General features: G+C 39.3%; 2 protein-coding genes and 1 non-coding gene across 6 annotated transcripts; all 3 read right to left on the bottom strand.

The window, feature by feature from the left end:
• Positions 1–1,278: 1,278 nt before the first annotated feature.
• LOC133307970 (small nucleolar RNA R71) lies at positions 1,279–1,384 on the bottom strand. Its single transcript, XR_009751107.1, has one exon. It is a non-coding gene; the product is annotated as a small nucleolar RNA R71 (small nucleolar RNA).
• A 2,683-nt stretch (positions 1,385–4,067) lies between these two features.
• On the bottom strand, positions 4,068–5,471 carry LOC133307959 (uncharacterized). Its single transcript, XM_061508539.1, has 2 exons — positions 5,197–5,471; positions 4,068–5,103 (listed from the first exon to the last, which is right to left on the bottom strand). Exons 1-2 carry the CDS (start codon positions 5,469–5,471, stop codon positions 4,068–4,070), a joined length of 1,311 nt encoding a protein of 436 aa, XP_061364523.1.
• Positions 5,472–21,359: 15,888 nt separating this feature from the next.
• On the bottom strand, positions 21,360–26,456 carry LOC133307964 (zinc finger protein CONSTANS-LIKE 9-like). 4 transcript variants are annotated; one of them, XM_061508549.1, is made up of 6 exons: positions 26,285–26,456; positions 24,875–25,583; positions 24,123–24,350; positions 22,998–23,302; positions 21,995–22,084; positions 21,360–21,816 (listed from the first exon to the last, which is right to left on the bottom strand). In XM_061508549.1, exons 2-6 carry the CDS (start codon positions 25,445–25,447, stop codon positions 21,780–21,782), a joined length of 1,233 nt encoding a protein of 410 aa, XP_061364533.1. In that variant the 5' UTR covers positions 25,448–25,583; positions 26,285–26,456; the 3' UTR covers positions 21,360–21,779. The 4 variants fall into 4 exon arrangements, with proteins under 4 accessions (XP_061364533.1, XP_061364531.1, XP_061364534.1 ...); XM_061508547.1 differs by having other exon boundaries at positions 21,955–22,084; XM_061508550.1 differs by lacking the exon at positions 21,995–22,084.
• Positions 26,457–26,887: the final 431 nt, after the last annotated feature.

The following is a 26,887-nucleotide window of genomic DNA, read 5'->3' on the forward strand; positions in this document are numbered from 1 at the left end:
TATTCTCTTTATTAGAATTGATCAATCTGATAGTTGAGAATAGTTTGAGGGTTAGAACCCTAGATAGGAATATTGGGGTTTTCATCCTGAAAGGGGGTAGGATAACGGTTCGTATGCATGCTAGGGATAGATGTGTATTGAATTGCGGATGACTAAATTATTGAGTTCATTGCTTAATTTTCATGAGGGGTTGCTAAGGGATTAGGATTTCAATTGAGATTAAAGGGTTAAATTGCCATGGGATTGGGATTTAACTAATTATTTTAGATAATAATTTATTCGAGTAATTTTATAAATGAATATTGTAAATTAATCCAAAGTAAGAAGTGGGGATCATAAGGTGAGTGCGCTCTAGCTACAATGCTTTTCTCATATTTTCACAAATCAATTCTTATTTTATTGTTCTTTTTCTCAATATAAAAATTACAAAACTAAGTCTTTATTTCAGTTCTCAATTTCAAACCAATTGACAATATTTCTCAAAACCATGTGAACACTTCCATTCTTGAAAGGAACAATTAATTGATATACGATCACAATCCCTGTGGAGACGATACTTTACTTATCATTATATTACTTGTGCGATCGGTACACTTGCCGGTGAGTATCAAGTTTTTGGCGCCGTTGCCGGGGATTGGCGTTTCTTATATCAATTAATTTTGATTTTAAGATTGGATTTTATTTTTTTTATTTTATTTTATTTTATTTTTAAATTTTTGTGATATTTGGAACAAGTGCTACTAATCTCTTTTCTAAGTTGTATGCGAGGTAAAGAGCCCGAGTTTTCACTTGATTTGGAGATCACAAAAACAGAGAAGAAAAACAGAAAATTTTCTCGGAAGAAGCTTGCATTCAACGAGTTAAATATTCTGTCAGAAGAAGAAGATAAAATGGCGGACAACAATGATGCTGACAATCCGCTCATGGACACCATTCTTACTCCATTATTCAACAGGCCCAATGCGAGTATTGTTCAGCCAAATGTTGCCAACAATTGGGAGCTCAAGTCCTCTCATATCAATTTGGTAGAGAGAGCCCAGTTTGGAGGAGAGGAGCGTAGCGATCCTCACCGATTCATTGACAGATTCTTGAGGATCTGTGACTCAATCAAACATCCTCAGGTGTCTAATGATGCAATCCGGTTAAGGTTGTTCCCTTTTGCTCTTAAGGGAAAGGCTCTTAGTTGGTTGGAAAGACAGCCTGCAGCAAGCATTCCAACCTGGGATGATTTATCACAGAAGTTCTTTGCTCAGTTCTTCTCGATGGAGAAGTACAACCAGATGGTGAATGATATCACCAACTTCACTCAATCTGAGGGTGAATCAATGTGTGAAGCATGGAACCGGTTCAAGGATCTGATGAGAAGATGTCCTCAGTATAACTTGACTGCTGGTAATCAGGTTAGAATTTTTTTCAATGGTTGCAAACCTGAGATTCGGATGGTGTTGAATGGTGCAGCAGGACGCACTATTAGAACTTTGAGAGCAAATGAGACTCTTGAGTTGATTGAGAGGATGGCTGCCAACGAAAACCAAGTGTTTTCATCCAAGCCTAAGAGAGGCATCCTTCAACTGGAAGGTGATGATGCAGTGCTGGCTGAAAACAGTTTGCTATAATCAGCAGGTAGCAAACCTGACCTCAAGGCTTGATAAGATGCAGTTGGCTGGTGTTCAGACAAAAACTGCTGCAGTAGTTTGTGAGTACTGCCAGGACAATCATGAATCTAATGAATGTCCTACCTTAATGGCTTCTGATCCTCCTCAACAAGTACATGTTAATGGTGTTTGGTATGATCAGAGACCTCAGCCACAAAACATCTCGAGGACTCAGAATTATCCTTCTGGAGGCAATAATTTTCAGAGGAGAGTACAAGGAACTGGACTTGATTTCAAGTCTAATAATTATTTGCAGCCTCCACCAATTCCAGCTAAGGAACCTTCTGATTTGGAGAGGTTAGTTGGACAAATGGCTCAACACTCCAATGCCTTCATGGAAGAGACTAGGGCCAATACTAAAAACATGAGTGCTTCTATCAGGAATTTGGAGAATCAAATTGGTCAACTGGCTAAGCAAGTTGCTGATAGAACTTCAGGCACTTTCCCTAGTAACACAGTTACAAATCCCAAGGAGGATTGTATGTTTGTCACAACTAGAAGTGGAAAAGTGGTAGCAGCTCCAGAAAAGCCGAGAATAAATGTGGAAGCTGAAAATAAGCTAAAGGAGGTTAAGGAGCCAGAAAAAGAAATTGAAAAACCTGCTGAAATGGAGAAGTCAGTTGAAAAGAAGAAGTTTAAGCTGAGTCCTGAATATGTGAGATCTATGGCACCTTATCCTGACAGATTCAAGAAGGAGGATCAGAAGCAACAATATGGAAGGTTTGTGGATATATTCAAGAAATTGCATATCAATATCCCTTTTGCTGAAGCTCTGGCTTGCATGCCCAATTATGCTAATTTCATGAAGGACTTGTTATCAAGAAAGCATAAGTTGCAAGAGTGCCAAACAGTAACACTCACTGAGGAGTGTAGTGCCATAATACAGAAGAAGTTTCCACCTAAGCTTAGTGATCCAGGGAGTTTCAATATTCAAATTGAAATTGGCAACACCGAAATTGGCAGGGCATTATGTGATCTTGGGACTAGCATTAATTTGATGCCCCTTTCTGTTTGTCATTCCTTGGGGATCACCGAGTTGAAGCCTACTTTGGCATCTCTTCAACTTGCTGATAAGTCTGTAAGAAAGCCTAGTGGAATAATAGAAGATGTTCTTGTGAAGGTGGACAAGTTCATCTTCCCTGCTGATTTTGTGGTGTTAGACATGGAAGGGGGAGCTGAAATGCCCCTTTTGCTGGGTAGACCTTTCTTAGCTACATCTCGTGCACTGATTGATGTTGAAAGCGGGAAGCTCGAGCTAAGAATGAATGATGAAAATGTTACTATTCACGTCTTCGATTCTCTAAAACAGTCTTCTCACAAAGACGATTGTTTTAGTTTTGAAGTCGTAAAGGAAGAAAAAGATGTAGCGGTTGAGGTTCCTGAAAAAGCAGATGATTATAAAGAAGATGGAACCTCAAAAGTGGAATTGAAGGATCTTCCTCAAACTCTAAAAGATGATGTCAAAGAGGTAAGGACGCTTCAAAGGAGGCGTAATTCTACAAAGAAGAAGGCAATGAGAAAGGAAGTGGTGAAACTCTTTGATACGAGTTGGAAGAGACACCAGGAGCTGAAGTTTGACAAGAGACACAGAGATTCTATCTCTCGGAAATGTTCTTTTATCGCGATGAATCATGCTTCACATTCAGGAGTCCAATCAAAATTGGTTTGCTTGCGCAATAGTTTGAACATGGGTAATGATTTTTAGGCTGATGCTGACAAGAATCGAGTTAGAGCTGTTATCCGTTTAGTTAATTATTGTAATTCCTTGATATTTCGAGTGCTAGCCATGTAGAGGACTGCTCTGCATTTGTCAGGATTTGCCTCTATGCCTTTGTGTCTCAACATGAATCCTAAAAATTTGCTTGTGAGGACTCCAAATGCTCATTTGGCTGGATTGAGTCATAATTTATACTTGTGCAACTGTTGAAACACATGTTCTAAGTCGTGAGGGTGTTGTGGGATTGTCGTGGTTTTGACAATCATGTCATCAATGTAAACTTCACGTAGTTGACTAATCTGCTGGCTGAAGACCTTATTCATCATACGTTGGTACGTTGCGCCTGCATTTTTAAGACCAAATGGCATCATGTTATAACAATAGGTGGCCTTTATGGTAATAAAAGCAGTGGCTTCCTCATCGTGTTTGAACATGGGGATTTGGTTATACCCTGAATACGCATCCATAAAAGAAAGAATTTGATATCCAGATGGATTGTCCACCAATTTGTCAATGGTAGGGAGAGGGTAAAAATCCTTCGGACAGTGCTTATTGGGGTCTGTGTAGTCAGTACACATGCGTCATTTGCCATTGGCTTTTTTGACCAACGCGAAATTTGAAAGCCAAGTGGAATACGTGATTTCTCTAATAATCTCAGCATCGAGCAGCTTTGTTACCTTAATATCTACTACCCGCTATTTTTCAGGAGAAATCTTACACTTCTTCTGCGCGATTGGTTTTGCTTTAGGATCAAGAGTAAGATGGTGGCATATTACATCAGGATCCACTCTTAGAATGTCAGCGGTTGTCCAAGCAAAAAGATCTTTGTTTTTTGATAATACCGCTATCAATTCCTTTTTCTCAGTGTCTGGTAGATGACGACCAATTTTGGTAACGTTTTCAGGTAATGGACCAAGTTGAAGATCCTCTAATTCACCATCAGGCTGCGGTCGCACATCACGCAAATCTTCGCGTATATCTAAGTTGGTCATGTTGATTGACGTATTTCCCTTCTCTGCACGATGAGTCGTTGATTTCACTCGTAGGCTGGTGTTATAACAACTACGTGCTTCTTTCTGATCGCCTCTGATAGCAACAATAGCGCCAGTGGAGTCTCGAAATTCATTCAAAAGATGAGGCATAGAAATGATTACCTTTAAAGCAACAATAGTTGGACGTCCTAAAATGACATTATATGCAGACGCGTATTCAATAACGTAAAAATGTACTTTAATAGTACGAGCCAAAGGCATGACCTCAAAGGTTACCCATATTTCTATGGTACCTTTCGGTTGTACACATTCACCGGTAAATCCAATGAAATCTGTACAGCCTGGGATGTTCATTGCGCGGAAGGCATCCCAGAAGAGTATGTCAGCAGAACTGCCGTTATCAATCATAACACGTTTTACCTGGAGATTGGCCAAACAAGCAGAAATTACTAATGGATCATCGTGGTATGGGATGATGTCTCCATAATCATCATCCTCAAAAGTTATGGATTGACGCTTGGCATGGGATGTAGATGGCTGTTTATGATCGTGAACTGTTATGACTGATTTTAAATGTCGCTTTGGTTGCGAGCTAGTGGCCCCTCCTCCGGCAGTTCCTCCGACGATAGTGGCTAATACTCCAGCAGCATTATTGGGCAGTTGTTGTTGTTGCGTCGCTTGTGGTCTATCCCGTGTTGGTATTCCTTCATGTCTATTAGTGCGGTCATAACGTGCGTTCCTATCATTATTATTTTTGGCCTGATTATAATCTCTTTTGGGATATGCCTTCTATCGGTCAGGATTCTAATCATTATCAGCACTTCTATCGCGCCTTCTTTGAGCCTCAAACTCTCTGCAAGTAGAAATGAATTCTTGAAGTTTTCCTGCTCTGATGAGTATCTCAATGGTGTTCTTCATATCAAAGCATTCATCTGTGGTATGACCGGTATCATTATGAAATTCACAAAACTTTGTCTCATCGCACTGGCCCCCCTTTTTCAGTGGTGGGGGCTTAGCAACGCGAACATAACCAGTTTGGAAGACTTCCTTAAGGATTCGCCTTCGAGATGTGTTCAAAGGAGTATAGTTATCAAACTTGTCCCACATTCTTTTTTCACGTAACCGTCTTTGAAATTTTTTCTGAAAGTCTTTTTAAAAATTGTCTACTTCTGCTTTCATGCCGGAAGTTTCCCGAGATCATTTATAATCTTCAAGGTTATTGAACTTTTTGACTCGCGCTCTTAGTTCTTCTATGGTGCGTGGGCGATGTTTTGCCAACGACATAGAGAAAGGGCCTTCAAGGAATCCTTCAATGATGAGATGTAAGGAGACTTATGAATCTAGATCTTTTACTAAGAGCGCTTCATAAAAAAACCTATCAAGGTAATCGCGCAGAGTTTCATATGCTTTCTGTCATACTGTTTTCAAGGCATGGATGGATTTGTACTGCGCTTTGCTAGTTGCGAACTATATGAGGAATTGATTAGTGATATCTCCCCAACTTTGAACTGAATTAGTTGTAAAGCGGAATACCATCTAAGTGCAATTTCTTTCAGCGTGGTTGGGAATAGTCTACAAGCTACCAGATCAGCAACATCTTGTTCCATCATGTTTGTTTGGAATTGCTCTAGGTGTTCTTGCGGATCTCCCTTGTCGTTATACTTTTCAATTGTTATTTTCACATCCCTTGGAATGGGGACACTCATGACGCATGGGGTAAAGGGATGTAAGACACGTGACACTGTCTTAGAATTTTCCTGGGAATTTTCAGGAGTTTCTATTTCTCCTTCCCCTTTCTTGCTCTGACCAGAGGGTTCAGGATCTTGTTTCGAATATTGATGTCCTAGCTCACTTTCACCCGGATTTTCAAGCTCTCTCTCATTTTCTTTCTCAGGTTCTTTCTCTTTTTCTTTTCCTTTTTCCTGATTTTTTTCTCTAGCTTTCTGTGATTTTTTTAATCAAGCTAAATCTCGATTTTGCTGAGCAATTTTTGTGTTCTGTTGAGTAATAAGTTTCAACAAGTGTTGGGTCATCGGTGGATTTTTGTGATGCACGAAAATTGGTGCAACTGATGAAGATTACTTTTCCCGGGAGGCTAGTGTTTCTTTCTGCTTCCCTTTGGAACCATTCTGGGATTTGCTTCTGGTATCAACCATGCTTTTAGATTTGTGGATGAACAGGTTCTAAGAGATGTTTCCCACAGACGGCGCCAATGATCGAGTCAGTACAATATGGGCAGGCCAATATGTATCGGGCCTAATCGCACACGGTTGATGTGAGAAGAATTTGGGTTGGGTTATCTATTTTCTGGGCTATTGATAGTTGTTGATGGTACGATGGGTATGATTCTCCTTTGGCGCGATGATCCAGACTGGGGGGTACCTGCAATGACACTCTGACGCTCAAGTCAGTATCAAAGTCAGGCTTATGTGGTATTCTTACTGAATTAGATTATCATACCTGGGTTTGTACCCTTTGCTTATATAGTGAATCAAATACCGCCTTTCATAGACGGTGTATCTTCTGATTGGTTGTAGAAGGGCTGCAGGTTCAACTGGTGTTGCTCTGGCCCTATCCCATTATATCAGGCTATCTTGATAGAGTAGTGGCAAGCTGATGTTGTCACTTGTGTATTGGTTCTATAGCGCGGTGGCTTTTTATCTATTTGATCACTTCTTTCATTATGAAGTTATGTTATGGACGGTTTGGGCGCGATGAGGCCATCGCGCCTTTAACTTCTTATGCGCGATATGGATATTGCTCATTATTTGGGCCCTTAACCCTTTACGGGCCTATTGTGTTTGGGCTTTAACCTTTGGTGGGCCTACTATATTTTATCCAGATATAAGTTCAATGTGTTTATAATCGATCTGTGAAATAATAACTCATATTTAATTCAGCTATTTAGAGATAGTTTATTAATAACTTTAATAAACTCAATTTAACTTTATTATCTGCATATACATAAATAAATTAATGGATAGATAGATAGAAAGATAGATTGTTAAATAGATAGACAAAATGAGAGATAGGTAGATTGTGGTAAATTAAATTGGCATAATTTCTTAATTTTTATTAGCGCTATCCTTAGTTTAATTTGCTCTTCTTTATTATTTTTACTTAAAAGCATTATTTGTACCGCAAAAAAAATAAAAATTACCAACAAGTGCTTTCGGAATACTGTTTTAAGTATATCCGAAAAAAGGGAATACTGATTAAAGAAAACAAATAAAAAACTATTAAAGAATTAAAAAAAATATTTATCAAATAGAAATTATAAAAAACTGATATTTACTTCCTTATTTAATCACAAATATTTAATGTGGGACAGTAAATTCTCCTAAATCAATATTCTTAAGGAATATAATTTGTTAGTGAAACCATACAAATATTTATAATAGAAATTATATATGATTATTAATTTACTACTATAATCTTAAAAGAGAGTGGATGATGACCTTACCTTAGAGTGTGGTAGTAGTTCATGTTACTTCGGAATATCTATGAGATAGGAGGCTCATCTTAAAATGACAGCCCAAAAATGTTGTTTAACTTTCAAAGGGAAGTTTGGTGGAAAGCTCTAGAAATTCCAAAAACTAATGAAAGATATTATGGATGGCTAAGGCTTAGTTATTAGCCATTTACGGATCATTGGAAGGTGATTTTTTATGTTCTAAATTTCTCTCTTTTAAATGAAAAAGAATTTTGTTCTAAAAGTTCTTGAGAAAAAAATAACATGTAATCCTAAAATATTGCAGACAATTTTACTGCTTAAACTAATTTATATAGCCTCAATGTTTGATTTTTGTACCAACAATAAAGCAAAGGAAATTAGCGAAGGTCATCCTCCTGATTTCCCATCTTCACGACTCCAAAATCACCACCTCGGTAAGAAGAGAAAAAACTTTTGTGTGGAGTAACGTGGAAGGAGGCACCGGAGTCAACAATCCAGGTGCAGTCATCATATGCAACATTCAAATAATTATCCTCACCTAGAAGGAATATATCGGCATCCGGGTTGGCAGCCACCGCAGTGGTGCTCTTGTCTTCCCTTTTCTTGAGAATAATCTGATCCGGCTTTACGAGCCATTCTTCTCGTCATTCTTCAAGGTCCAGCAGTCTGGCTTCTTATGACATGTCTTTCCACAGTAAAAGCACTTCAACTCATATCTCGGCTTTGACCGACCTCTGGACTTTTCTCGCCTGTCACGACCTCGACCTCAGCTTTTGCTTCTATCCCGGAAGTCGGATTTTCCTTTGTTCTCAGCAACGTTGGCCTCATATGTGCTTGAAACACCTCATTCTCTTTTCCTAGCTTCTTCGCCCAGGAGGTTGTCTGTCACGACATCCATCTTCAATTTTCCATCTATAGTCAAATTATTCAAAGTCACCACCAGAGCATCCCAGCTTTCTGGCAGCGAGCTCAACAGCAGCAAGGCCTGCATCTCGTCATCAATTTTCATCTCAGTCTTTGAAAGCTGATTCACAATACCTTTGTAAGTGTTGAGGTGTTTAATCATACTCATGTCGTCCTTGTATTCAATCTTCACAAGTTGGCGAACCAGGTATGCTTTGTTCCTGGGAGTTTTCTTCTGAATCATGGACTCCAACTTCATCCACAACTCGTACGCGTTCGTGAACTCGGACACGTGCTCAAAGAGGCTTTTATCAATATATTTTTTTATTGTAGCTACCGCCTTACGACTCTAAATCTCTCACTCTTTATCGGTTTTTCCTGCCGGTCTCTGCATCATCGATCTCCAATAGGTGCAATTGTCTGCGGTCAGCTTGAACATATCTCCATCATGGGTTATGCCACTGGTCTACATCTCGTCTCCCTCAGAACCCGTCGAACTCGGGCTCTGATACCACTGTTGGGAACTCGGTTCCCTCAAACTCAGCTTAGCAGCCTTTTGCAGAAGTCACTCAATGAGATCCTGGATCTCGGATCTCGGCAATTACCTCGGCCTGAACTTCACCATGTCGGGAAGCGCAGCGGAAAATCAAAAACACAAATAGGAGAGAGAGAGAAAGAGAACACAAATAGATTTTAACGTAGGAAAACCTTCTCCAACGAAGAAGTAAAAACCCACGGGACCTAGTCCAGATCAAACGTCCACTATGAAAATAATGGATACAAAGAATCAAAAAACACCAATGTGGTGGTTAACACAACCTTTCCAACAATGGTGATAATCAAACTATCCTAGAGATGTTTCACTCAAACTCTCTCTAGGGATCTCTCAAATAATTTTCTCTCAAATTTTTCTCTCTAACCTAGCCTCCTCCCACAACTAATGAATATATAGAGGAGGTGAGATCTAGGGTTTAAGGTTTAGGGTTTTTGGAAAAACCCCTCAATGGGCTTGGGCTTAGCATTGAAGGAGGAAGTCCAACAAGAAAACCCATGGCAAGCTTATCTTCACTGTCAACAATACGCAACACACGAATAATTGGCCCAGTAAGTTTCACAACATCAACACATTGTTTCCAAATATTAGAATCTAAGTGGCCTATTTGATTCTTGTTTCAAAAAATAGCTTTATAATTTTAAAAACAAAAAATAAAAGAACTTGTTTTATAGTGATTATTCTTAAAATTGATTTTAAAAAGCATGCCTATTTTTTTAGTTTTTAGAACTAAAATTCTAAAACATCTAAAAGCTATTTTTGTTATCTTTCCTGAGTTTTAACTCCCTAAACAAAGAGAAACATAAAGAACAAGTTTCTCATTAATGAAAATCTTATAATTATGTAAAAATATAAAACAGAAGGAAAAAACTTGTGTCTCCTTCTACAAGCCTGATAGTGAATAGCACTGTTGGTTCCTTAAAGAACTTCTCATAGTGACTTATGACGTCAAACTCCAAATCTCCAAATCCAAGCCTTAGAATGTCACATTTTTATGTAGGACTTGTCCTTCTAGATGGTGAGGAAGAGGAGGAATTTCATGAGGTTTTAGAAGATGAAAAAGAGAATATGGAGTAAAAAAGAAGGCTGCTTTGTGACACAATTCCAAAGGAGAAGAAGTTGGTAAATTCAGTTTTGATGTATTGGATAAATTATTCACAACTAATAAAATAGAAATCATAAGATGAAGTTAATAAAAAATTTATCAATCATACGAGTTTTATATTTTTTTTACTTTAAAATCACATTTTAAGAACAAATTTATCAAATACATTTTTAATTCTTTAATTTTAAAAATAATATTATCAAACATATTTTTTTGTTCTTTTTTCTACAAATAATTTTTGTAAGTTATTTTACAAAGTATTTTTTAAAACAAAATAATTAAAACACAATCAAACAGACGCTAAGACTTGTTCTATAATTTTATTTTTTTTGGCTTAGCCTCCCTAAAACAAGCTGAACCATGGCCTTTAATGCAATTTTTTAGAGCCAATATGCTTTGTAATGCCATAAAAGTGGAAAAAAAGTTAGAGTTAGACTAAGTATTTCCCTTCCACCAGTATATTATACACTAAGTTTGCAGCTTTTGATGCATTAGATGCATCAACCGACTTCAAAAAAATAGTTTCTTTTTGGGCAATAAATTAGAAAGTTAATAAGAGTTCTCCTACAATGATTAGTCTACCCATCTGTCATAATAGTGCATCATGTTTTCTTCCAAACAGTGTGACAACTCTCAATAAGTCTCTTAACTTCTACAACCCATTTATTCAACAAATGACCACAAACTCTGTAAAAGTTTGGACCTTTATATCTTGGACCTACACTACAAATAACATCTATCATTAGCTGATAATATGATGAATTAATTGTATTAAATGGCACACTAGCATCAGTCATCCATTTGGAAATTTTGAGGTCATATTCTCCATTACTTACTTGATGGTAGGTTGAGCTCCAAGAGTTGTTTTAGGGATAAAATAAGAACATAAAGGATTGATATTCTTCTCTTTTTGAGACATAGAAGGTGCTTTTCTTGATGGATTTTCTAGCACTTCATCACCTACTATTCTCACCTCATCTTCATCAAAAGGATTACTATCTTGATATTTCTCGTGGATTTTTCTTTATTTGTTCCTGCACTCATCAATACTTTGCTTCATTTAAAAACAAATATTTATTAGAACCTTCTTGCATTGTTCAACTTTCCTTTTTCTCCGATCAAGTGGATCTTAAGTTGATTGATGCCACCTCCTATAATTATCTTATCACAATAGAGACACACTAGAACAAATTTTCCATTCTCTTTAACAAGTTGTTTACAATGTGCCCAACTTGGATCAATTTTTCCTCTATGTTTATTTCTTTGAGATGAATTTTAAGATGAAAATTCTTGTGAGATTGGTGCTTCAGGTTTAGCGTATGACATCTCTAGCTCTAAACATAAAATAATCTATTCTACAAAAACCTCACCACGAGAAATGCCATATAAAAAAGAATAGAAACAAAGTGTAAATCTGAACGAATGAACAAATGCCAACAAAATGACGAACAACTATAAGACAACTAATCAAAAAAAAATATTGAGGTAAGCAAAATCAAGTGAATAAATAAAGATCATATCAACATGGTGTACAATTTTTACTCGTCTTTAATAAGACAGTAGGACAATATCAAATAAAATGTATGCAATTTTTACTCATGTTCAATAGAGAAGGATTTTGGGTTTTTCTTCCGGTAAACTACCAAATCTTGGGCAATATTGTGGATCTATGGAAGAAGAAACACAAGAGATGATCTTGTTAAAATCAACAAATAAAATTCATAGAGCACATCTAAAATCAAGATATGGTTTTCACAAATCAAAATTAATTAGGGAAAAAGCCATTATTCATTATCGTCTTTCAAAATTGGGAATCAAATGCTTATAGCTATTGGTCTCTTGCAGTCACCAAGTTCTCAAGATGATGACCAATTGCGCAAGTGCATGCATCAAGTAATAAATGGGAGTACAAGGTCGCAGATTATCATTCCCACGGAGAAAATATTGCTTAGTTGAATTTTAAATTGTATTAAAGAATAAAAATAATAAAAGAAACAATATTGAACTATTCTGGGTGCACGTTCACAGTTATCACAATGGCGTTCCCACTATGACAAAAGGTTCAGTTTAACTTAGAAATAATTCCTCGCGTCATTATGTATTTTAATCCTTCCTAGTTCAAGGAGGAATGGAAAATCATTGGAATAAATTGGTTTGTATTGAGAAACATTAAAGATAAATGCTGAAAATAATTCAGCAAGTTCAAGAAACGACACAGATGAAGTGAAATGCAGGACGACTATTAAAAGAAAAGGAATTGATGCACTGATCCACTGTAAACCAGCTGCAATCAGGCTCAGGACCTCATCCAATGGACTTATTCAGGTCTCTTTCATCGCAAATGCTGATTATTCAAGCTCTTGGGCTAAAATAGTATATTAAACCCCATATTCCTATGGCAGCTTTGTTCCCAACAATTACTCAAATTAGAGCCTTAAATGAACAAAGGGGTCCCTTGTTCCTAAGGCAACCAATGAAAGTGTTTCCACACTTTTCACCTTCCTCCTATTGTTCGGCAATCTAAAATCCCTTCCTTATAGAAGTTTCTTTCTCAGATTATGTACAATTTCCATTGATATAAGATATTAAAATACATAAACAATAGAAATTCATTAGATTCAGTAACTAAGATTCAATTACAGAGGTTAAACAACATTACGAATTATCCATCCCAAAAGGAAATTAGCTCATGCCACAGGCATGGCTGAAAATACAAACAAAGATTTAACAATCTGAAATCCCATAGACCCAAGATACACCCGAGTTATAGTTTGAAGGAAATGAAGAAGAACGAAGAGAAATTACAGACTCAAAACAATAATAAAATAGTAACAATGGAGAAAAATGAAAATGGAGAAGACGATTACTTTGTCCGTGTGGAGACTTGATGGAGAAAAGAGAGTGAACATGAGTTGTTACAGAAAAAGCTCCTTATTGTCTTCATTTGATCCTCTATTTGTAGGGTGGATATAGAAGTGGCATTCTTGTGATTAACACAATTTTTCCCTGCATCGTTGGATTGAGGATGTCTCCTCTTTCTTTGATCAAACGAAGGAAAATGCTTGAATAATGAATAGCAATCAAGCATTTTCGTTGAGTTGTCTTGTCTGTTTTTCTATGCCAGCACTGATTCTCTAATCCTTAGGCAGATAGTTGAAAATTCAGAAGGGGTGGTTGTCGAGCATTCCTTATCCTTCGACTTCAATACCACAAATAACCAGGCAGAGTATGAGGCCATAATAGCTGGCCTAATTCAAGCAAAGGAGATGGGAGCCCAGCACCTCAAAGTCTTCAGTGACTCTCAGTTGGTGACATTTCAGATCTCGGTGAGTATCAAGCCAAAGGACCACTGATGTGCAAGTACTTAGAGAAAGTCAAAGAGTTAATACAGACCTTCGAAAGCGTTGAGGTGGAGCATATCAGGCGAGCTGAAAACACCCGGGCAGATATCCTTGCCAAGTTAGCAAGCACAAAGAGCCCCGGTAACAATCGCTCTGTGATCCAACATAATTTGCCTAACCCATGCATAGTCATGAACATTGCAGACGTAGCCGCCGAAGAGACCTGGATCACGCCCATTGTCAATTACTTGTCTGAAGGAGCCCTACCTCTCGACCAAAGGGAAGCTAGGAAGGTAGTACGAAGAAGCGCTCATTTCTGCATACTACAAGGACGACTGTATAAGAGATGACTCTCAACTCCACTCCTAAAGTGTCTGAACCCCAACGACGTTCAGTATGTTTTAGAAGAAATTCACGAAGGAATCAACGGTCACCACATGGGCGGGCACTCGCTAGCAAAGAAAGCATTGAGAGCTGGTTTTTATTGGTCGACAATGGAGCGCGACGCCCATGAGCACGTTAAAAAATGTGAAAAATGCCAGAGGTTTGCCGACGTACACAAAGCCCCGCTAGAAGAGTTGACGTCAATCACCTCACCGTGGCCTTTCTACAAGTGGGGAATCGACATCCTAGGTCCCTTTCCCATGGCGGCTGGCCGAGTCCAGTGGTTGATTGTCGCCATAGACTACTTTACCAAGTGGGTAGAGGCTGAACCTTTAGCCACCATTACATCCCTGAAAGCGCGGAAGTTCTTTTGGAGAAGTATTGTCTACCGCTTCGGCATCCCTGGTGAAGTCATAACAGACAATGGTACCCAGTTCACCGACGCTAAGTTCCGCGAATTAATGGGAAATTTGCAGATCCGGCATCATTTTGTCGCAGTAGAACACCCCCAATCCAACGGCTTAGTGGAGTCGGCCAAAAAAATGCTGGCTAAAGGAATCAAGAAGAAATTGGAGGCACATAAAGGGGCGTGGGTTGACAATTTGGACAACATCCTGTGGGGATACAGGACAACCGCCCAGTCTTCCACTAGAGAGACGTCTTTCAGATCAACATACGGAACTGAAGCTATGATCCTCGTAGAAGTTGGTGAACCCTCTTGGCGGAGAGATCATGTTGCCGAGGTCTCCAACAGTCAAAATCTTAAAGAAGCATTAGACCTCCTAGATGAGCTCAGAGAATGTGCTGCTCAGTCTGACTGCCATTCCAAAGAAAAGTCAGTCACTGGCTACAATAAGAAAGTTGTTCCCCAGAAATTCACAGAAAAGAATTTGGTTCTTAGACGAGCAGACATTGGAAACAAAAATGCCCGCGAAGGAAAGCTCGCTCCAAACTGGGAAGGACCTTACCGAGTAGCAAACAAACAGGGAAAATGAGTATACTCCCTCGAGACACTAGACGGAAAAGCAATCCCCAGGGCGTGGAACGCAGATAAGCTCAAGAAATATTATAGTTGAACTACCATGTAACAATTCCTGCACTCTTTTCCTTTCCCAAGTTTTTGTCCCAATGGGTTTAATTGGAAAAGGTTTTGAACGAGGCAGGGTCCCACTTTTTCAATGAACATGATTGCCAACTTTTCACAATTCTTAGTACAAGTTAAACATCCAAGTAACGGGATGGTTCTCACCCCCGCCATGCGTTGGACTGGGACGATTCTCACCCCCAGCCAACGACCGAGTAACGGGATGGTTCTCACCCCTGCCATGCATTGGACTGGGACGGTTCTCACCCCCAGCCAACGACCGAGTAACAGGAGGTTCTCACCCCCGCCATGCGTTGGACTGGGATGGTTCTCACCCCCGCCATGCGTTAGACTGGAACGGTTCTCACCCCCAGCCAACGACCAAGTAACGGGATGGTTCTCACCCCCGCCATGCGTTAGACTAGGATGGTTCTCACCCCCATCCAACGACCGAGTAACGGGAGGTTCCCACCCCCGCCATGCGTTAGACTAGGACGGTTCTCACCCTCAGCCAACGACCAAGTGAAGGGATGCTTCTCATCCCCGCCACGCGTTGGACTGGGAGGGTTCTCACCCCCAGCCAACGATCAAGTAACTGGGACGGTTCTCACCCCCAGACAGCGCCTAAGTAACGGGACGGTTCTCACCCTCGCCACGCGTTAATGGAAAGTTGCAACGTATTAGACCCATGCATTGGGTGTGAGTAAGAAGGATTGAACAAGAAGCGGAAAAATTCATTAATAGTTAAAGAAGTACAAGTCCATGGTTGACATACCAACCATGGAAAAAAGGGGAAAGCTAACAGTTGGCATACCAACCGTGCAAAAAGGGAAAAGCTAAATTTACCAATTAAACTTGGCGGTCTCCTGAGGTGCCACCTCTTCTGCAGCTACCAAGGCATGTTCAGCCACGCTAACGGCGACAACACCACCCCCACTCTCTGCATCTGGCCCAGATAAAGTCACGCCAGCAAGTCTCGTCGACAAGTCACGTCCAGCCTCATCCTCAAAGGATAGCCATCACCGATTGCGTCGCCAGTAGGAGGGACTCCTGGTGAGCCTTCATCTTCGTCAGTGGCGGGACCCTCCTCAATTACCTCCACCCCGCCATCTGCTAGCCGCTCAATTATCTTGTTTCCTTCCACCTCATACTCAAGGCTGAAACCGGTTATGTCAAGCTCAGGATGCCAAACGCAGACTTGTCGAATCGCATTGTTGAACGACTCGTACACGAGGTTCGCCAAGGCTTCCTCCAATTCTTCCACCCGCCCAGTTGATTTTTTGAGGTTTTCCTGAGTGGCGTGAAGGTTCCCATGCACGAAGGCCAATTCACCGGATAATATGTCTTTTTCCGATTGGAGGCCCTCTTTGTCCTTTTTGGACTCGTCCAGCAATCTTGACAAGTCATCTTTTTCGGAGGTTAGGCACTTAACCTCTTCACTTGCCTTCTTCAGCTGCGCAACTAGAGACTTCTTAGCAGCTTTTTCGTCACTAACCTCCTTACCAAGGCGTCCAACATCAGCGGTCAGACCATCTACCTTATGCCTCATCTCATTGAGGCGATCATCCTGAGCAGAGCAGCAGCTGTCAACAGCAAGGGCGACCTCTTAGATACCCAAGATTCGGCCAATGACCACTTGCGTGCAATTCAGGATTTCCTGGTGATTGATTCATTCTGGCACCACCATCTTAGGTCGTCCGAGGTTAGGAAAGGTGGAGTCAAGGTCCCTTTCCGATAACTTGAGGGCCCTGCCAACTGGGATCTCAGCAGGAGAAGGAACCTCCTGCGCACTCGCCGTTACCAAAATCCCTCCACCACCAGGAGCACTAGTCACCATCATCCCACCGTTTCCAGAGTCCTCAAGAATGCCACCCGAGACGTAGCAGTCGCTATTTGTTAACTGCCTCAACTAATGTAACCTAAGGTGTGGCATCATTGAACCCCCAGGCGGGACTAAGTTTTCGTCTCCTCCCATTTTCAGTCCGGAGCTTTCATGCCCAGGCGACACTGATCCGAATGTCGACTTGCTCGCCGACGAACCTCCCACCAAGTTCATATAATCTTTAATTATAAGGACAACTGCCCTCCTCTCCAGCTCGCCAGCAGGAATGTCAGACGCAGATCGGATTTTCTTCCGGCGGTGGTGAACTTCTTTCTTTTTTCCTTTGTCCACATCTTTTCTCTTCGAGGCAGGGCTCAGCGCTACCTGAGGAGCCACACCCTTAGCAGTCCTAACCTTGGCAGCCGCCTGATGAGCCAGTCTCAACGTTTCCATCGGCAAGCTCTCAACTGCAACATAGGAAAGACACAAGTGTTAGTAAACACAGTTAATACTCACAACATAGCCATAAATGGTATGAATCACCACCACACCTCCATAACACAACACTCTCTTTGTAGGCCACCAATCAAGACCTCCCTTAACCTCCGCAAATCAATCCACTACCAATACTTCTTCAAGAGACAAAGCTCCGTGCCTAAATGAATACTGACTAGCGGGAATCTCATAATGGGCCTTGGTCCAATATAGCTCAAACTGACTTTTCCCACTCTTTCGGTCAACGAAAAAAGGCAATTCCCCCTCGCCAAGTACTGGTTGAATTCAGAAAAAAGTCCCCCCTCCAGTTCTTGTATGAATTGGCGTACTGAGCAAATATCGATCCCAATCTGGTCCCCGCCTTCAGCGAAACCCAACCAAGCTTTTTCAATGAGGGCGACACCTGGAAGCAATAAAAGAATAACCGCACAGAGAACACCCATCTGAAATATCGGCATATCTTTTCAAAGACCCGAACAAACGCCCAAGCATTAGGGTGCAGTGGAGAAGGCGCAACTCGTAGATGGGCTAACACCCCCATCTCGAACTCAGATAAGGGAAACCTAACTTTCTGATCCGTAAAGTGAGTCTTGTACACCATGAACCGCCATCGAGAGATCGCCCTACGGCAAGGCTTGTCACAAACTCGGTCAGCACCCCTGACCGCAATGCTTTGCCACTTCATCTCGTCTTCGGCACTTTCAGTAAAATCAAAATTGCCTTCTGTTTGATAAGCCTGGTTCAAAATAGCCCCACTGATATAACAAGATGAAGATGATGCCACCATCGAGTCTACCCAATCCCTCGCCAAAAAGCCTTCGTGATTTTGCGCAACCGCCATAAGTCAAGAGAATGCCCTCAAATCAAACCTGGGAGCGACAAACACACAGTCAATCGCCAAACACTTCAACCGACACCAAGAAGATCAACAAAAAGTCAAACTGCGAACCTCCATATCACCCAACTCCTACTCCCCGGACCACCAGCATCCCCCTACCAATAACTCAATCAAAAAACAACTCAAACACAAGAAACTTACCAACCTCTTCACCAGACCCACCAGATCGTCGCCTTCTAGATCCAGCAGACTGGCGCCTACCAGATCTAGAAGCGTTCTCACCAGTCACCACCTAGCGCCCACAATTGAGACGGGAACCAGACGCCTCACCAGAATACGAAACCACAGGTCCCAAAGCCCTCTCCGGAAACACGAAGAGCCTAAGATTTATGAAGAAGGTCCTCAGGGAGGGAAAAAACCCCTTTAAATAGAGTGAGAAGGATCAGGATGGCGTACACGTGTAGTACCCCACCATTTCGACCGTAGGATAACACAACCGTTAGATAATAGGCGGTTGTGATGAGGGGCCTAAAGGTAATTACAGGGGGACAAGACACCCCTCACGTCGCATTAATGCGCCGTGCTTTGTGACGTTTGAGTGCCTGCGGTTAATTACAATGATGGAAGCATCCATCATTACTGCTCCTCGAAAACTGAAAAGCCACATTTCCTGCCATAAAGGTGAAAGGTCCAAAAAGCCCCTTGCAAATCACGCAGCCCGCCAAAGATACAAATGGTATGAAACCCCGAACCGCCAAGACTCCAAATACTTACCGAGTCATCAAGAGATCCCTCACCACGCTTATACCAACCACTCAGATCGTCAGCAAGGCGTCGCCCAAGCCCATTTACCTTGGCACCAACCTACGCTTGCTACCAAGCTGGGGGGCTCTTGTTTCGGATGGCCCAACAACACAGCGGCCCAAAGGTCCAAGCCCAATCCCAACCCCCTATCCACGTCAGCCCTACCAACTTTCAGCCCCCAACCCCCAACGCGACGACACTCCCTAGGGGAAACACTAAAATGTCCCGTCTTGGGACCACAACCCCCAAAGGTGACTGCCCCAGATACCATAAGAGGATACTGCCCTTTGTCGCACGCTGACACCGTCAGGCATATGGGGCGCATCGTTGCTATCATAGCAGCGCCTGCCACGCCCAGCAGCGTCTGTCACCATTAGCAGATCCCAAGGAGGGTTTACCCCTTCCTCACCAACCCACACAAGATTCACATCACCTTCCCCTATAAATAAGCTCCCTTGGCACACCAAAAAGATATCTTATGTATCGTTATTCTGCCCATTTATATTGAGTCACATATACACACACCTAACCCCATTGTTGATTGCTTACTTCATACTTGGAACAGTGCCTCTTGTGCTAAGGGTATCATCCATACAGTGACTCCATCCCCAAATGAAACATAGTTGGCTTATAGATCCCAACGGTACACCATCTAACATGAAGGCAAAATCTAGAACTCATGGCAATCTTTATGCTCTGTTAAGGCACACTGCTGTGTGGTTGAGGGCTGACGAGAGTTGTTCAAATGAAAAGCAATTAGGGTTAGTTTAGTGACGAGGAGGGATACAAGTGGTTATGTAATAGGTTGTATATTTAATTTTTTAATACAAATAAATAAATAAAATAAAGAAATATTCAAATGAAGCATGCAATAATTCAAGGTGTACGTATACCTAAGGACTTTGACATTTCACGTTTGGAATCAAGTCATGATTGAACCAAATTCAGCTTACACGGTTGTTCTGATTCTGAACAAGGGAAACTATAGTTATTAATAGATGATGCTGACAGAAAAGACAAAAACAAAGAGATATAAAGAAGCAAACAGGACAAGAAAGTAAAAAACAAAAGAGCTAATGCTAATGATGCAGAAAGCAAAACTTGTGAATGTCACGTGATATTCCATCTCCTGCCTCATAGGTGTCAGTGTGCTATTCGTCATATGACACGTGCCGTATTATCTTCCTTGTGAACCCTTCCTCCATGTCCATGTCATTGTGTGACAGTAGCGTTTGATAAGAATCTTCACCCAAAAACCTTATCTCATAAACAGCGTGCTTTCGTGTGTATTGTAATTTTCTTTGTCCACGCTTTCGCATGTTTCATTCATGGGATTGGGAATAAGTTGAGTTTTTTTTTGGTGTGGAAATAAGTTGAGTTTTTTTGAACCTAGAATGCTCCTCTTTTATTTTCAGTTTTTTTTTTTAAAAAAAAATATGCTCATTTTTAATGTTTCATTGACCAGTTCTGATGTAATATCGAGCGGAAATAGGTTTTTTTTTTTTTTTATAATGTGTTCATTTTTTTATTTTTTAAAAATGAGTTTATCTCTAAGGTAAATTAGTAAGAACTTATCTACCTTAATTTAATTTAAAATACATGATTAGCCTAACAAACTAAAATTAAAGGGTAAATACATAATTACTCAATAAATCACTTAAAATAGCTATTAAGTCTTGACGTCATATTAAAATCAGAAAGCTGGTATTAATTGCAGCATGATTAGAAAGGTATTAACAAGAATACCAAAAAAAAAAAAGGTATTAAAAATATAATTCTTAGCAGAAGTATCAATTTTTTTAATTATTATATACATCTTTATTCTGTTCTACAACACTAAGAAAAGGTTTCCAGTAAAATCATTAATCATGTGTCCATCATCCAGTGATTCTCTAGGTTTATCTAGCATACATCTTCAATAAGATAATATATAAATTACGATAAATTATTAAAATTAAAATTTTTTTTTTTTTGGTAATTGAAATCTCATTATTTACATCTTTAAAACATATCACTTTTTTAGGGTTTTAGGGGGGGGGGGGGGGGGGGGGTGGTTGAATACGCCATGCAATTGAAGTGCATCAACAGCACCCAAATAAAATACCAAGTCACAAAGAAAACTTGTATTCATACATGTCCAATATAGATTGCTATTAACATAGTCCTATTCTATACATACACCATTGAATTTACAATTTGTCTAACATCAAAACCGTTGGGCAATTATACATCTAACTGCAAACATGTAGATTGTGTGCTATACATGTCAAAGAGAAGAGGCAAAAATATTACAATATACAATCGAATAGTTTATATGGAACTGTCAAATGAAGTCACTTATCATGCCATCTAAGGCATGCTACATGTGACCAGAGCAGAGGGGAAGTTTACATAACCACATGACAAACATGGAACATGGTTAAGGCCAAAGAACTTAGAAGACTTTTGAATTCTCAGAGAAGAATTTAGAAGCAGAATTTGCCAAGTTTATCAGAAAGGCAATCCAATCACCATAGCCTGAAGGGTGCACTTTGTGATAATGTCATGTCAAATGACATCATAAGTTGGATATACTTTGCAGTGAAGAATAGAGAATCAGCTCTTGAGCTTAACGCTGTTGAACACATCTTTGTTACACCCCTTTTCCTCCTTGAAGAAAATCTAGGCCCCTGTTACAAAATCAGACAGATTGTCATTGATTGCATGGAGAAAGAAGCATCAAATTTCATCCATTTTTCAGTGTTTTCTTTTGCAACTATATGACTGTTTCTTTCCTTTTATAAAACATGGTTAAAAGTTGTATATACTCAGTAGCTTCTGGTTTGGCTCAAAGGGTCATAATCATACATGTCACCGGCTTTGACAAACCGGCCCTTGACACGCCTTCTGACATCGGCTCTTGCCTTGCGAGAGGCATACCTCACTCTTTTGTCAAACCTAATAAGATAATAACAATTGATGTTAAATAAACTTAAGAGCAAGCAAACATGTTTTAAAGTTTCAAAACAAAAACAAACCCAGTAGTTACTAGTCAGGAAAGGGCTATCTAGCTTGATAGCAAACATTAAAAACAAATAATCACAAGTTGAGAACAGAACAAAGACAATAAACTATGGCCGTCATCAATACTTTCATCTCAACAATGGCAAATATTTAACCAACACCCTTGGCTATATAAATAGCCCTCCTCAGTATTTTGCATTTACTACACAGACCTCCCCTTTATTATGAAAAACAATACAAAATTCCATTGGATTTATATAAAATACTAGTAAAAAATAAATCACTCCCCATTGAAACTCAACTTGCGAAGGCAATCCTTATACACAGCGTTACCCTTACATATTTGCAAAGAGACTTTCACGGATTCGTTACCCTTGCATATTTATGAAAAATACTACAACAATCCAAAATACTGTCAAGCCCAACAGATCGGTTAACTAAGCTATTAGCTCATATGAGCTCAAAGTTCATTCCTAGCGTTGTAAAGTGTTGAACGTTGAGAGAAGAGTTAAAACACATTCATGAGGTCTAGAACATTAAATTCAAATGGTTGGCCATCAAACAGAATCTTCCATTAAGATGTACAAAACGAATGTGCATTAGTCCCCTTTCCTCAACATAAATAGCTAAGCAATGGCAGGAATGACACTTAATCATCAAAAATCCATGAGCTAACTGCAAAGTTAACAAATCATTGGGCCTGCTTTAGAGTTAGTGGGAGCTGCTTTTCTAAAAGGACGCAAGTTTGTAATGGTTTTCAAAATTGAGAGTAGGTCTATGTAGTAAATGCAAAATTCACTGGAGCAAAGAGTAATTTATTCTGAACTGTATTATTGCAATTACTTACTTGCGTGTCTTCTTCTTTTCCTTATAACGCATGACAGCATTACAGCGGTTAGCAGATTGTAGGGAATTCTCAGGACAAGGAGTAAACCAAGGAGGTTCTCCCATAAAAAGCGTCGAAGAAGCCCCACAATCTTGAGATTCTGCAGCATTATTCTCTGCAGTAATGCCAGTAAAAGAAAGGTTTGATTGGGCTTGCCTTCCCGTAAAACAAAGAACTGGTTCAGTTTTAGTGCTCAATATGGAATCTGCAGATGCTGCATTGCTGCATGCTGGTTGCAATGGATTGACCAGTCCAACTGATGACCCCTGAACATAAAAGTAAGATCTGAAAATAAGTATTTAATCAAAGAAATGTTAAACAACACAGCCTCCACAAAAGAAAACAAAATCCTCAGTCCAGTATGACTTATATATTACAAGCATGCATCATACTGAATGGTGAACATCTCATTCTTCACACTTAAATGTATGCACCATATGTAGGTGAAGAAAATATAAGTGCCTCCTCAAATAAATATAATAAATTTAAAAGAGAATACACTGATATTTTATGTTATTTCTTTATCATTTTACAAATTCCAGATAAATCAGTATTTAACATCAGTACTTTGATTGTTTGTGTTAAGGACCATCTCTCCTAAGAGCTTAACCTAGTAGGTACCGGCTTATGAATAGTTTTTATATCTAACAAGCCCCTCACTCAAGGGCAATCTGGGCTTGAAACATGGACAACGAATAGGCTCATTTTTTTTAACTTGGGCTAAAATTCAAATCTTATATTGAAGAATGGGGACAGCCTTATTTGAACTCTTGACCATTTGGTAATAGAGGCTTTGATGCCATGTCTAGGACCAAATCTCCTAAAAGCTTAAGCTATTAGTGGAGGCTGATGAATAGACTAATAACAGAACATAGACAATTAATGATTAAATTCATATAGGAGCATGCTTAGAATGAAAGTTGCCTATAATCCCTGTTGTGACTGAGCATAGGCCCTATTTCTAAATCTTTATCATAATAGTTACGATATTCAGAAGAACCACATGATTAAGGAGAAAACAAATGAACACAAGTGAATACACAAGAACAAGATTAACACAGACAAAGAATGTCAAGAATTTAGCACCTCAGCAGCAACAGCATCCTGACAATTGGAATCTGCAGCAGACATATCCTTTGTCCCAAACAAGCTATCAAAGCCACCATTTTCAAAAAGTTCCTCAGAATGACTGAGGGACATACCAAAAAGTTCTTCGTAGTTCTCAAGATTTAGATCCACTTCATCCATGTTGAAATCAGCATACAGATCATCATCTTCACATAGTGCAGGGCATTTGGTAGCAGGACAGTATAACTGCAGATTAATTACGAGGGATTAGTAATTTAATTGATGAATTTATGAGAATTTCAATATAGATAACTAAAGATGTGTAACTCATTTCAGTATAGACCTTTTAACTAAGCCGTCTACAAGATACAAATATGCAGCTTCTGTTTTTGAGTTCCAGCTACTAATAAATCAGGAAAGCTTATATTTATATTAAATAAAAATATACCTTTAGACCAAGAATCAATACATAAGCACAAACAGCCACAAAACTAGAGAATTCAACCAAAGGAATGATGATTAAGGAAAATGAAGTGGTTGACAATAAACTACATAGGAAAACAAGCTTTGCTAATAATGTTTCTTTTACTCTATGGCTTCGATAGGAAAACAAAATTATAAACCCATCAAACAAGTTGAGACAAAGCACTCATCCCTGGCAAGCTTGCAATTTCATTCCCTGGGCAGTTGTTAGAACTTAGAACGTTCATTACACCAAGTGCTGGTTACGAGACTCATGATGAAAATGATAATATAACATTCAGCTATACCTTTGGCATAAATTCATTGGCAGGTCCAGCTGGCTGGTCCAGAATACGAGGTTCTGAGCTTGACTCGGGCATTGAAGATGTACAAACCCAAGACTTATCCATACCAGGTGCATCAGTAACTTTATCTGAACGAGAAGCATTCTGGTTTTCTGGAGGAATCCAAGAAGTCTTGTTGCTGTTCTCATTAATACTCATTAATCCTAGTTCTTGCTCACATGTAGATTCACTCAATGAAGGGATATCCAACACAAATGACCACATAGAAGACAGTTCTGCCGCTGAAGGGCAGCCAGAATAGCAGCTGATTGGTTGCCTATTATGTGTTGAACAAGATGTAGAGGTACCATGACCTAACCAATCACAATTCTTGCAAAGTGAAATTTTCTCTTCAGCACACCTTACAAAGGCAGGTTGTGAATTACATCTCTCGCATAAAAGAGTCCGCGAATGACGCCTGGAAAGGGCATTAGCGGAATGAACATTTCGATCGCATGACAAACATAAGCACGCAGCATCAGATCGGCAGTACACCATGGACCTCTGGTTTCCACAAAAATCACATATATAACCCATCTTTGAACTGAGTTTTCTCTTTTTTCTTAATCTCAATTAAGAAATCTCCAATTAGTAGCAGTCTATAGTATACAAACTATAATATCTTCAAACAAAACAGAAATTCCTCCTTATTTGAAGATGCTGAAGCCAAATTCTGTCATATAACTAGGAAGCTGTTAGACACTGATAAAAAAAAAAGTAAACTATCAAACTTGAAAAACCATTTCAGATCAGCAAGAAATTATACAACAGAATTGATTCTTTCATAATAATAATAAAATATAATTAGAAACATTACCTAATAATAATTGCCAAGAAGAACTTCCGACGGGACTTTAGATTTGAAAATATAAAAATTACTGAATACACTAAATGAAATTTTACATAGCAAAATTACCATTTTAATTTGGATATAAACAAGGGCATTTCCATGATCAACCAAACAACAACAACAACAACCACGAAATTCATAGAGAAAAAAAAATGAACCGGTTTGTCACAGCAACCTTAACAAACATCATTCATGTGATAAGTTATAAGTAGCAGATCAATTCCAAATAACCAAAAAGTCAGAAAAGTCACTAACACAGAATCAAATACCCACAAAAAAAAAAATTGGAAGGGGAAGAAACAGAGACAACAAGAACAACATATCTAATCCAATAATCATATACCAGAATAATTCAACAGTCAATTAATTCTCAACCTTTCCTTGTGTAAAGCACCCAGAAAAAGTTTCATGCCCATAAAAACATGAACTTTGATAAAATAAAATAAAAAAACAAAAAAAAAAACATGTTTTTCTATGAAAGATGAAAAACACAGATGGAAAAAAACACGAGGTAAGAAAATTACCTTACGGCAAGGAAGACAAAGAGGACAAGATCGGCGAGCTTTTTCAGAAAAATTATAATATTTTAATGCAAAACTTGAAAGCAAAGAACCCCAGAAGCAGCTGAACTTTTCAAGACAACAAACATAGATACTTCTCTCTCTCTCTCTCACTCACTTTTTTTTGTTTATGTTTCTCTCTCCTCCTATGCTCTCTCTCTCTCTCTGCTATGTTCAGAACTTCATACAGATAGATGGATAGATAGGAATAGCAAGTGGTGTTTGATGTGAGTGTATAGGTAAGGTGACATAAGCAAAGTTGATAAAAAGTGCAAAACAAAAGAGTAAACAAATATAATGGAAGTGGGGCCATGTCCTTTTCATAGTGAAAGGAAAAAGGTCAGGGCTTTCTTTTTTATTGGTCCCTCACATGAGAAAATTAATACTCCCATTACTATATATAATCTTTTCATGCACTTTCTCTTATTGTACTTTGATATTTTTGCTTTTTATATTTTATTTATTTATATTCTATAAAAAAATTTAAATAAATACTCACTGTTTTTTTCTAAAAAGTGCATCACATGCTGGTTGAGGTGGACAAATGGTAACATGTCTTGTGACCTT

Source organism: Gastrolobium bilobum, unplaced genomic scaffold (assembly GCF_033153095.1).
Source record: "Gastrolobium bilobum isolate Gb01-03AN ecotype WA unplaced genomic scaffold, APGP_CSIRO_Gbil_v1 utg24596, whole genome shotgun sequence".
NCBI classification, from domain to species: Eukaryota; Viridiplantae; Streptophyta; class Magnoliopsida; order Fabales; family Fabaceae; genus Gastrolobium; species Gastrolobium bilobum.